This window comes from Gavia stellata, chromosome 3 (genome assembly GCF_030936135.1).
Source record: "Gavia stellata isolate bGavSte3 chromosome 3, bGavSte3.hap2, whole genome shotgun sequence".
Lineage (NCBI taxonomy): Eukaryota > Metazoa > Chordata > Aves > Gaviiformes > Gaviidae > Gavia > Gavia stellata.
The window spans coordinates 62,433,629-62,447,033 of record NC_082596.1 but is presented as its reverse complement, the minus strand read 5'-3'; the positions used below and the strand labels follow the sequence as shown (position 1 = coordinate 62,447,033).

Below are 13,405 nucleotides of genomic sequence, written 5' to 3'. Positions count from 1 at the left end.
CTGATCTCATTACAGGACTTTAGACTCGTTTGTGAGAAACTGGTTTGATGTTAGGGAGGGGACACTTTGGAAGATGAGAGACTGCCTGAGTTTGCAGGGAGAGGTGGGCATTCTCCCAAAGAAGCCACTAGGGGAATTCCCCATTAACAACAGTGCACCGCAGGGTCCCGGGGGTGAGACCTATCCTCCAACAAAGGCAAAGAGCACACTCTCATTTGAAAATATAAAAATTTGTAAAATTGCCTCTACCTTATTCATGTAAGGCATTTCTTTAGGGGGAGCTGAGAAGCTCTCTAGGTTTTCCTGTGACTGTTGTCACAGTTTGATTATAATGGGAGCTTGGGTCTCCGTATGTAGACACTTAACACAAGATTTCTAAAACTGTGAGCTGAATCCCACCTTTACTTCTATTTTCTGTTATGGCTGAAAAAAACTCAGTTTTGATTCTTCTCTATAGCATGCATTTTGAAGATGCAGTTCTTGCACTACCAGAGTCCTTCTCCTGTTGCAGCACTCAATCCAGCTTTCTGGTATCTTTTGAGGGCACTGCTTTTGTTCCTGGTAATAAATGTTAGTAGACCTCTCTTTGGCAGTACTAAGAGCTGTGGCATGGGGTATGAAACTTCAGAATATGCGTGATCTGTGATATTGTTATTGAGAAGTGGAGAATGTGCTCAGGAAGAAAATGCTGACCTGCTCTACTCTGAATACTTGACCATAAATGTCCATGAAATTGAGCAGAAAATGACGAAAAGAAAAGAGGTATCAGGAGAAAAAATCCTCTCACCTCTGACAATTTAAACACTCAAATTTCAAAATGTTGACTATATTCATATAATCAAGCATATCCAATAGAGCAATAGAAACATTTTTTGTTTACTCCAAGTGCAGTTCTTCTCATACCAAAATGAAAGCATGAGTTGCAAAAAAATACAATAACTTTAAGAATTGTCAGTCCTACCTACATGAACTATTTTTTCTCCAAAAAAGACTTAACTTTCCATGTATCTTTTGCTCTTGAAACAAATCCTATTTATCATTTTTAATTCCAACAATGCCAGCATAGTTATGCCTGTTTTTTGGAGAGAAAAAAAGGTCTGAAACCATTAAAGTAGCTGAAGTACAGTATGATCCAGAAAACACCCCATTGTCTCCTTTTTAGGCCTTCACTCCATATTATGAAGTGCATTTTGTTGAATTTTCATTAATTCCAAAGGAAATGAAGTGTCAAGGACTTCCAATTATTTCTCTTTAATGTTTGGAACTGTTTCATAACGTGCAATTAATATTTCCAGTGAGATATAGAGAAATGCTAAGGGGAAAGGAGCAAGAGGCCAGGCATCAGCTCCCACCAGACCCTGTGGTATAGCCACTGAAGTCTCTCACAAACTCACGAGTGACTTACTCTGCTTGATGCAATGGCTGTGGCTTGAATAAACCAAGTGGTGACAGAAACTGGTTCTTTGTGTATGTTCTATCAGTTCAGTCACTTCATTTTCTTTGGTTTAGCATTACAGCTAAGCCACACTCTAGCTTAGATTTTCTACCAAACTTTTCCAATGTTTTTAGTATGGTGGTGTGATTCTACATGGGTATTGCAAATCTTCTCGCCTTGCCCAGTTCCAGAGATGTTTTGAAATACTGAGTCTACGAGCTGGAAGAATAGCTGCACTGTAAATAGTAATAGGGAAAACTGTTTATGTTGAGAGAGAAAAAGAAAAATAAGAAACTTTTTTTTCTTTTCTTTTGAGAAGATGCCATTGAGAACATGCCAAGAATTTTTAAAGAGGAGGAATCTTGGGTGAAAGGAGGTAGAAATAAGAGCACAGGAATATTTGCAGAACTGATAATAGTTCCAAAACCGCTGATTCAAAGAGGTGGTACAGTAGAAAGAAGCAACTTGCTTCTTGTCTAAAGGTGAATGTGTTTTTGCAAGGAGAAACAGCATGGAATTCCTATGAAGATATAAGAGGGAGAGAGGGGAATAGGTGTTCAAGTGCTGGGAAAGCCTGTGATATTCTTGCAGTGGTATCAGTAGAAGTTGGCATGCTGCATTTAACATTTTTGAATGTCAATGAAAATAAAGCTATGAGATCCATCCAATATCATTAACTTTGTCTATTCTATCCCACTAAATATTGTGATTGTTGTTTTTCAGTAACAGAAATTTCTAGCTGAAATGGGTCTTCTGCAAATCTTTTTTGACCTCAAAACCTGGAACACATAAAGCAACATGTATATGTAAAGTAGTGTAGTTTTTGTGGCACAACACTTACAGAAACAGGAGGCTGAATATTATGTAATTACATAATGTGTTCAAGAGACTTTGGATTAATTTCTGATGTGTTCTTCACCATATTTTTCCTTCTAAAGATTCTATTAATATGGAGATTGGTCGTGTCACCAGATTCCACATCTGAACCCATTTCTGATTTTTACTTACCATGCTTTTTCTTTTGATTAGATTTAATTTTTTAACATGTTTTTGAAGGAAGTAAGCAGACTTAAAATCCTTGCATTATTCTGGTAGATGATGGGGAAAGAAGGGGAGATGTCATATGAAAGAACAGAAAAATTAGAAGGGTTGTAAAAGAAATGCGTATTCCATCTTGAAGACCTAGCCATTTTTAGAAAGATTTAATAAGTTTTATTCTTGCTTTAGCAGAAAGTGGGAGAGCAAGTTCTCTTAGACAAAGGAAAATAGAAACATTTTGTGCTGCTGTGTGTTCCCACTAGATCTGAAAAACTGGTTGGTTGTTGTATTTAAATGTAAGTTTAGGGGGTCAGAACTACATTATGGTTTGTACTAGCCCTTTCACCATCTTTGTTGCCCTCGTCTGGATGCATTCAAGTGCCTTAATATCCTTCCTAAATTCTGGTGCCCAGAACTGCACACAGTACTCAAAGTGAGGCCGCACCAACACCTCTTTTGACCGGCTGGTTATACTGTGTTTAATGCACCCCAGGATGAGGTTTGCCCTCTTGGCTGCCAGGGCACACTGCTGACTCATATTGAGCCTGCTGTGGACCAGCACCCCCAGATCCCTTTCTGCAGGGCTGGTCTCCAGCCACTCCGCTCCCACTTTATACTTGTGCCTGGCATTACTCTGTCCTAGGTGCAGAATCCGGCATTTGTTCCCTTTATCCAATAGGCGGCTGACCTTATTTTAGAAGGATATCAAATTAGTTAGACAGGACTTTCCCTTTGCAAATCCATGTTGACTGTGCCTTTAAATTGTCCTTTAAATATCTTTCAATAGCACCCAGTATGATCTTCATAGCACCCAGATGAAAAGCAGGGTACTACTTGTCCAGTCATTGAGGTTTATCATACAGTCCTTTTCAGCTGAGAAGAGACAGAAGTACTTCTGTGCCATAGTAAACAGACAGAAGATTAGGCTGCAGTTGGGGGTGGGGAGAATCAGGGTAGCTTCCCTTCTTCCTTCATGAATTCATTTAGTGTGAACACAAGATATCAGTCCATGTCTGTGGGTCTCTATGCAACAAACGACCTTTCTCTGGGCAGGACTGTATTCATGCTATATTTCTGCCTTTCATTTGTGGGCAAAACTATTTCAGCGATGTCTAGTTAGCATACCATACGTGCCAGTCCAGCAAGGCAAGTGACAAGCTACATGAAGATATTTACAATGCAGTTCAAATCTCTTGTTAGAACAAATACCTGTCTGGCCCATCAGTGCTTCCTCCTCAAAACCAAAGTCAGTGCACTGAAGGTCGAAAACATTCATGCAAAAAAATTTCACAATCTTAGAGGGAAAATGCCAAGGCTATGAAGATGGGGCAGGGAGGGGCACATTGTCTAATACTTAACAGAAAGTGTACTGATGCTGAAAATACACTTAATAGCCTCCCCTCAGCATATCACCTTTGATGATAACACAAGAACTAAAGAGACACATGACAAATCTCTGACATGTTTCTGCAAAATCTTGAACGTTATGTTGAAGTCAGTAATTACAAAAGATTTTGTATAGTTAAAGAAAACAAATGCCTCAGGAAGTCTTTGCTCACTTCAACTGAGAAAAGGCAAAAGGGCTTTGAGTAGTTATTTCTTCTAAAAAAAATCTAATGATTTTTCTCATCTAAATTTAACTGACAGCTGATAATCTCAGTTCTCAAACTCATTAACTCAGAGATTATTATCTTGACCTGATAAAACTGAAGGTGAAACTTCAGGAAAAGAACAATGAGGTCTGGAGTGCTTAGACTGCAGGTGGGAATGCTGCTGAAGTCTGTAACTCTCTCCAGATTCACCTATCCTTGAAGAAAATTAAACACATGATTTTTACCAGAGTAGCTAAAATCTTAAAATTTCTTTGTTGCTTACGGGATGTTTTCTCCCTATTTCTGTAAGTACTCACTGGCCCACATAATGATTCTCTGTGGTGGGTAGCTAAACACTTGGAAAAAAGACATTTTAATTTTTTCTGAAGTTGGACATAGCTATATGCACCATCCTGTCATTTTAAGTACATAGCAGTTGAAATCATGCTGGAAGTAGAGTGATTTCATATGCGATTATAATACAAAAGTTTTTGTTATCAGTCAGCCTTTTCTATCGTGTCACATGCCTTCAGCAGCACAAACTTCTGAGAGAACTTTCTTTTTTTCTTTCTAGTAAAATAACATTGGAATTCAAGGATAAGACTCTTCTGTGATCAGTATTTTTTGTTATCCTTCCAAGTAGCATATTAATACTAAAGAGGTGTACCTGAGTAAGTCTCAGCTGGTATTCAGGATAGCCAGATAAGAAGCTGTGAACCTTTTTGATCCAGGAGAGAAAATCCATCTGGTGATGGCTCAGTATTGCTAGCGATACTAATTGTTTTCCCTTGTCTGTGAACTGAGCATGTAACTTTCTTGTCTAGCCAGAATGAAAGCTCTTTGGGGTAGCTATGGTTTCATCTTCAGGTACTATCTTCTCCTGTACAGTGAGCAGAACATTGAAGAGGGTCTAACCTAAAGACAGTTTTTTCACTCCTTGTTCACCAATGAATTGCAAGTCTGTATCTGAAACATAAGAATTAAGTTTGTGGCCAAGAAGTTGGTAAGATCATCTGGCTAAGATGTATTCTGATAGCTGATACTGTGCCCTGGTAGCTGATGCTGCTAGCCACAAATACACTATGTACAGAAGTGTTTATTACCTACTGTTTTGGGTTTGCCTGCTTTTTGTGCTATTAGTCTCAAGTTTGCAGAGTGCTAGTGCAGAGGTGCAACAGAGAAGCAGGAAGCAGGGCACTGTGAGGGGCTGCAAAAAGTTGACTTAAAGATCTGTAGTTTAACACACTTTTTTTTTAATGCTACCACTAACCAAGTTCAGAATCATGACAAAAGAAAAATTCACAAGTGTTTTAAATGCAAGATAACTGTACTGAGGATTTGTGTTTTGGACTTCCTGTGTGACTTTGAGTTTTTTCTCCATGTTTTTTTCACCTAAAAATGAGAATAATATTACATTAGCTCTCCACAAGCTTGAGCACCATAAGAATATATTGACTCATACCTTGAAGCCATCATCTTGCCTGTCTCTACCCTTTAGTTATTATATGTTGGTCCTTAGTTTCATCTGAAGATGTGACTCTATAGTGCAGAAGTCTATGCATTTGAAAAAAGCTGCTACAAATGTTACTTTTCCTGCCTTGGTTGTAATTCTCAAATAAATAATTTTTGTTTAGGCTAGAACAAATAGGGTAGGTTTCCTGACATCTGTCATCAAAGCATGTACAGTACTGGATTATAAAAAAGAAGTGATGACAATGAGAGAGATTTTTGTGGACATATTTTTGTTAAAAAGTGAACAGATTTCCTTTTGAATTAGAGCAGAAAATAACTGATACAACTGTGCAGTACTGAATAGAAAACCTCTTGGGCACTGAGATGATCTTCCTGGTACTCTGCAAAATGTCTTGTTGCCCATGGAAGTATTGCATGATTGTTAGGTGTCTCTTACAGGACAACCTTTACAATGCCAAGAGCATTCACTTCAGTAGTTTGAATGCTTTTATTATCCATATATTGAGTCACTTATGTATGCTGTTGGACTGTTTTCTCATCAAGGGATGAAGGAGGTAGGAAAGGATTTCACAAGGCATCACTGTTTTTTTTGTACCACTGTGCTCTGTTCACTCACCTTTGGTCATCCCAGTCACAACTTTTGCAAGAGCTAGCTCTTACATAACATCTTGCAGCATAACAAAGGCATTTTAGAAATGAGGGAATGGTTGTGAGGTCTGAATATTGAGCATGAACTTCATGGAACGATGTCTCTACATAATTGTTGATTTTCAATTTAGTTTGTCATAAAAAGTTCATGCTGGTTTTTACAAAATACTAATCATATTTATTACAATTGTATTTTAGCAACTTGGGATCCCAAATGGTGTATTATCTACACAGCTGGAGGAATTTCTGCTGCTGTCTTCATTAGTTTTCCTACTGATCTTCTGCATCACCACTGCTTGTCACAAAAAGTGAGTAACAAACCAGTTTGCTTGATATGCGGAGGCAGGTAAGTATGAAGGCATTAACAGTTCATCCTACTACCTCCTCCAGAATCAATTAAAAAAAAGGTAGCTGTGAAAATTTAATTTTCTTGCCAAAATTTTAAACTTGAAAAAAATAATCAGTTCTACAGCCAATGAAAAAACTGATATTTTCTTTTTTTTTTTTTTTTTACTTTTTTTCACATTAAAAAACCAAACAGTTTGCTCAAGTTCCTTGGTTGGTTAAATGCTTGCAGTGGTGTTTGTTAGCTGAAACTTCATGTCAAGGATGATTTGTCAGGAATAGCATAAGCCTAGGCATAGGCTGTTCCTATCTTGTGCATAGAGAAGGATAGGTGACATCTTGATTTCATATTCCAAATTTGCTCACAGTTGGATCCAGATTAATAGTTTAAACTTTTCTCCAAGTCTGCTGTATTCCTTGCCAAATATATGCTAGTGGCCTGATCCAGAATCGTGGCTTCCAATGAAAACAAATAGTGAGCAGAAAAAATATTTCTTCCCCTGCCACAACATACGAAGATGCTGGAACTTGCTGGCAGTATATTATTGCATTTGCCCCTGAACCAGAAGGCCTTTTTACCTGTGTCTGGGCCTTCACGAAACACTGCTTATCTCATGCATGTTACAGTTTGCAAGTCAGAGGAAAGACTACTTGGATTTTTATTGTACTTACTGGTTTCAGTGGGAAAGTAAGCAATGCCAGCATTATCTCTTGTATGCTGGAATTAGATATTTTGGACTATACTATGATACAGGGTGCGGTTCACTCCATTGTGTTTCTGACTGAATGTGTGCCACCAGAAAGAAGAGGATCACAGAGGCCTTATAAAAAGCTTTGTACTCTACTTAGACCCAGGTAAGATCAGCTGGAGTTTACTTGTATTTTGTATCGCATATTTCTTAACACCTTTCTTTTCTGTATCTGATCTTTATATCCCTTGAATCTTATAGTCTAATCTTAAACTATATAGACAGGAAAAATTTAATATTTTAAACTATGATTATCATTATTCACTTTTTTTGGATTAATATTATTTAATATTTTACAGCTACATTTAGAGACCCAACTCTGTTCCATATTATTAACAAATTAGCTTTTTCGGTTTGCTAGCTTTGATATTATTTGTGTATTGTTAATACCTCTTCTCTTCGAATTGCTATTTGTAAAACTGAGGCAAAAAATTGTATCCCATGATACCCTTTGTCTTTATCTATTTCTTATAGTTCAGTTTTACTATAATTCATTGGGACAGCTGTTTCAGTGCTTCTCCTTTCTTTTTGTATCTTAACAATCAAAGTTTTGGAGCTCTGAGTCTTCCCTCCTCCTGCTTAGTAATCCTATTCAAGGCCTGAAGTTTAGAAGTGGAAAGATAGAAGCCAACTTCACTGTTTCTGCCTTGTGTCTTCATACCCTAAGTCGGGTTATGAAGTGATCCGGTGCTTAGGGAAATGAACCCATTCTCACAATGTGTGTGAGCCTCTAGCTTTCCACCTATCTCTTCTCAGATGGCACTTCTGTATGATTCAACAGTGAGCTCCACTGTAGACATGTCCTTATAAAACCGTTTGATGTCCTGCCATCTCCATTTCTCTCATTCTGACTCTTGGGTCACTGTTCGTACCAGAATGAAGCTCTTCCTAAGGTAACCATAAGCTAGGGCCTAGCCATTTGTTTCAGAAACCATCTTTCCTCCCATGCCAGTTAACCAAGGCACCATCACATTAAGTTGTCTTAACGACATGACTAATTCTTAGCATGGTTGACACCTTTAGAGTAATTCCTGTTTTAAGATTGACATAGGAGACTACTTCAGTACCTGAAGTGTGCATGTGAGGGGAAGGGGGCATTCCACTAGTGCTTTACCAGGCACCTGATGTGGGTCAGCTGGGAAACATATTCAAAGTGCAGCTTCTTTTTCGTATGACTTGAACCTGGAATGTATTCATAGAAAACAGGAAGACAAGAAATATTTTGATTGATGGTTGAATATTTCCCAATAATAAATCAGCATATGAGGAAAATTTGCCATTTTTCTCCTTTTTCAAAGTTCTAGCTGTTTTGAGAAAGATCGTTCAATCTTTTCTTTTTTCTTTTTTTTTTTTTTTTTAATGTTCTTCTAGCCTGTAAACAGTTACGGAAGTTCCAATTTTCATGGCACATGGAACACAGAAAGAAGAGAATAAGAATCATCACTCAGGCAGACAGAGGAGATTTATGTCAACGGCAAAAATGTCTCACAGAAACCTGAGAAAACACCATTAGATTCCTTCTTAAGAATGAAGTAACCAAAGCCCAGGTCTTGTATTTGCAGCTTAGACTGTATTTTCTTTGCATCGGCAAGACATGGAAAGTCAAATTGGCTGAGCTGAGCACTGTCTGGGCTGCTTTGGCTGGACAGCCAGCCTGGGCTAGGTTATACCAGGTATGTCTGTGTTGTATTGCTGTCTGCAGCATTAACGTATCCTTTGATTCATATATAGAATTAAAGATTATTTGTACTTCTGCAATTTAAACGTTTTTACCCAGTAAGTGTACTCTTAAGTAAGAATTTTAGAACAGCTCTGATATGCAGAATGGACCTGCATATGTTTACATAAAGTTAATTTGGTCTGAGAAATCTATGTGTCTGAGAAGCCTATGTGACAGGGTGAGAAAGAAAACGTGCTCAATGTTGTCTGCGTCCATGATTTTTGCACCTCAAATTGAGAGCTCTGTAGAATAATAAATATCTATGATTTTCACACAGGAGGTGTTATTTTGCTGCTGGGCAAACAGTAGTATTCAGCTGAAAAAACCAAATATATCAGGGATCCTTGAACCTAACAGAACAGAAGCTTGCTCTCTGACAGCTGTGTGGTTTTACAGGCTTCTTGCCACTCACCACAGTTATTTCAGCGCTTTCTATTTGGGGAGGGAATAGAAATGTAGCCCCTGCTCTTCTCCCTCCCTGCTTTCCCCCCACCCCTCCCCCCATGCCCAGGAGAAAACAAAACATGAAGACTCTGTCACTGTCAGGTTATATTTAATAATAATTTATTATAAGGTTTAGTTGCACAAAAAATAAATGAGAAGATGGAAGATACATGAATAAATGATGCAAAGCAGAAAAAAGCATGATTGAGAACATTTACAAAACAATACACATACATATGTAGCTGTATGTGTGCAAATGTATATATTCTGCTGAAACCTACAGAAGAAACAACACAGAAGTTGAACAGACAAAAAAATCCTTAAACAAACAGAACTAGAAGGCAGACCTGAGAATTAGGATCTACGCATCTTTTGGCCTTTTACAAATCTGCTGTATTACTGAGGACAAAATCCCAGTAGATGAAGGTGTTACTGTGATGACTGATAATCATGTATGTCTCCATACTACAAACTGTGTGCCTGGCCCACCTATGTTTGATTCCCCTTTTCTCTTGAAGCGTTAATAAAGGTGTTGCTGAATACGTTGGAGTTTTTTTTGAAAGGGGTTGGGGGGGAGGCATCATGGTTCTGCCTACAGATCAGTTACTGGTTCCACTTGGCTGGCTAGGAAGGAGCGTCAACAGCCTGATAGTGAAAAGCACGTTTTGTGTAGCCTTCTCCAATGGAAAGCTTTCCTCACGTGCACAGGAAAATAGGAGTCTACGTTCTTCTGAGAATAACGTGGACACAAGCCTTCTCTGAACTATTTGAGCAATAATAGCATCATGTGGTTATCCTACACTTCAGCTAAAAATCTAAAAACCTAAACCAAACTGTCGTTCAACCTAGCACTGAAGACTTAAATGGTTTACAATGTAATATACCATTAGAAAACATCTCATTTTGGTTTTGTGTGCTCCTGAACAAGGATGCATACACATTGCAAGGGATATGTTTTTTTCTTTCACTTACTGCATGTTTTCAAATATATATATGCTTGCATGTGAAGTTGATGGGGATACACGGAACTCTATTATTAATAAGTTGGGTTATTTCCTGAGTTATCAAATGTCATAGCAGATAATTCTAAGTTGTGCACAGCATCACAAATAAAACCCTGGAGCATTGGGTTGTTTCTTTGATGATCCCATTTATATTAAAATGCCAAAATGATAATGTAATGAATTTGATTACACTGAAGGTCTCAGTTGGAACCCTGATAGAGAAATATCCATAAGCTGAGAAGTTGGTACTGTTTCACTGCTTGTAGAGACAGTCAAAATACATCCCTACTTTACTGAGGGTAAAAAAGAGGGGGACGTTGAGGTTAAGTACCTTGAATACCAGATTGTTTTGATTATTTCTGGTAATGCCTTTATTTCTTGCCTCCCTTGCTACTTTTAGCTTGTCTTTTCACAATAATTGCTTATTTTTGAGATTTGAGGAAGAAAAAAAAAATCTGTAGTGCACATCTTTGCAGGTATTTAATCTGTTTTAATTCAAATTCCATAGATGTATTACTTCTACCAGGATAGTCCACGGGGAAAATCACATCACACACAGCATAGTAAGACCAATATATTATTTTTTTCAAAAAACAAACCCAAAACAACAGCTTCATTTTTGTACCATGGTAATATCAGTGAACAGCAGCTGAACATGAGACTGATACAAATGAAAACCAAAAAGAAAACAACCCAAAATTTATCAATAGTCTCATTGGCTTAAAAACTAGTAAGCTGCACACAAGAGAAACTTCCAAAAGTGTAATTTGAAATGTAATATTAAAACTCTTTGAATATTTTATGAGTCTGGCAAGATGGGACCCAGCAAGAGCCTGTTTCCCGTGAAAGAGTTTAGATTATGTAAATAAACTTTCCAGTGTAAAATAGTACAAACTATTGTTTATTGCTGTTTATTTGCAATATTTTCCATAGATTTGCCCTTTTCTTTTGGAAACTTTTAGTTCCTTTTGAGTGAACTTCATCAACTGCAAATTGGAAATTTTATGTTGAACAATTACTGTGTTATTTCATGCTGTACTGCTTGCCCAAATAGTTAAGAGGGAGGCAAAAAAAAAATCAAGGAACATGACACAACTATGGATAGCAACCAGCTCAGCATACTATCTAAACTGTAAAATAACTGTCTTTTTTTGTTGTGTTAAGGCCTTAGAAACGTTGCTGAAAGGAAATAAACATAATAGAGCATGTTGTCGTCTTGAATCACTGGGTAACTACCTACCTTCTGTGTAACTGGAAAATGAATCTATGAGATTTTAAGAAAAGTAAAAACAGATTTCTTTTCCATAATAATAAAATTCATCTTTTATGCTAGATGAAAAAGGTAAATGTTTAAGTCCCATATTCAAAGGAAAATTTCATGATTTATAGTACTACTGAGTCTTTAAAGGGCATAAAGTCACAAGTCTTTTAAAAAAGAAATCAGAGAAAAAAATATTTGTAATCAGTCTTTTCTGGGACTTCGGAATGCAGGAGAGGCAGTTGCCAGAGTTTGGATCAACAGGGTGAATACTAAACTCACAGTCCATGAAAGAAGTTTAAAGTTAGAACAGTAACATACTTTATCTCCTGTTACTTTATTCAACTCAAATATGTTCCTTTACCATAAAGAGCTTCTCTGACTCTATAATACATTCATGATACTGCTCATTCTGCTTGTCTTCTGCTCTCCCTTGGCTGTGCATCTTGGGGTAAAACAATGTTTCTGTGAGGAAACAGCCTGCTTTAAGGGCTGAACACACCAAGGAACACAAGAAGCTGGACTCCTCCAAACCCCCATGTTAGGCAGGGTAGTCCAGCGCTTAAGCCTCTTTCTGACCTCCACCTGCCCTAAATTCCCAGACAGCTTTTCTGTTAGACACCTAAATTTTTTCAAGAGCACTCAGAAATAGCTTGTTCTAACTGTACTGTGCAACTTAACGACCTACCTCCTCTCCAGGTCTTATCCCAGGACAGGAGGAGAGGACCAAGGCAACAAGGCAGGCAGAATAGTTAAAGTATAGGTGCTACCAGCATTTGTTAGTTTGATGACAGGTGGATGCTACCTTACTCCTGAGACATCCAAATAAGAAACCTTGCTTCAGAAAAAGAAAAGATTTCAGAGGACTGATCTCACTCTCAGATTCATTTCTAGGTTTGTTTCTTTTTTTTTGGAGAGTTGTTGGTGGTTTTTTTATGATCATAAAGACATCTGGGAATCAGCTCTCTGATTTTTTAAAATTTACTTTTAAATCTTATCTGCATCATGCTCCTCCAAACCTTCTATGTTATTGAGCTATGCGAAAGTTCAAATCAATGGTATATATTTACAGTAGCTGAACCTCTGCCTCAGTGATTACTCCACAGTGCAAGTGAAAGACTTATTTCCTTTAAAGCCTAGAAGCTCAATAGGAGTTAATCCCCTAAACGGCTTTGTAAGTCTGACACTAAGGGCTAGTTTCAAAAACAGCCCTGTCTGTCTACAAGATAGGTGCTAAAACGCTCTTTTAGTCTCTGGACCTCAGGAGTAGAAACTGTATGTCAAGTTCTCAGACTGTATTATTTAAGGTGTAAGTAAGGCAAGTCAAAAGACATTTCCAACACTCAAACTTTTCTGGAGAACTGTTTTGGGCTAGAGCACAAGACGTGCCTCCATTGCCATGCCTCGCTGGGATGTGGTGTCAGGGTATGTGTGGGCTCAGGGTGGCCACTGTCCCTTTGATATCCAGTACAAAGGATTCCACCCTGAGGCTAGAGTCCCACTGTGGTCTTCAAAACGCTAAACTGGACTAGACTTTTCTCTGTCACGTGAAATGCTGGCTGTTTCTGCTACCACAGTCAGTTCATCCAGCATCCTACCTGCCAAATCAGGCAGGAAATGGAAGACCCTGGCCCAGTTCTCCCCCAGCCTGCATCAGACACACCGCTCCCTTTCCAGCCTTCCCCCTGAAGCTGGGCTC

The 13,405-nt window shown here is 38.1% G+C and overlaps 1 protein-coding gene across 1 annotated transcript in view; it reads left to right on the top strand.

Moving 5' to 3' along the window:
* The window catches only part of CD226 (CD226 molecule), a 36,736-nt gene extending 27,920 nt beyond the window's left edge, over window positions 1-8,816 (top strand). Inside the window, 4 exon segments of the mRNA XM_059815636.1 lie at window positions 6,385-6,448; window positions 6,450-6,494; window positions 7,332-7,371; window positions 8,652-8,816. Coding sequence (XP_059671619.1) covers window positions 6,385-6,448; window positions 6,450-6,494; window positions 7,332-7,371; window positions 8,652-8,816 — 314 coding nt within the window.
* The last annotated feature ends 4,589 nt before the right edge of the window (window positions 8,817-13,405 follow it).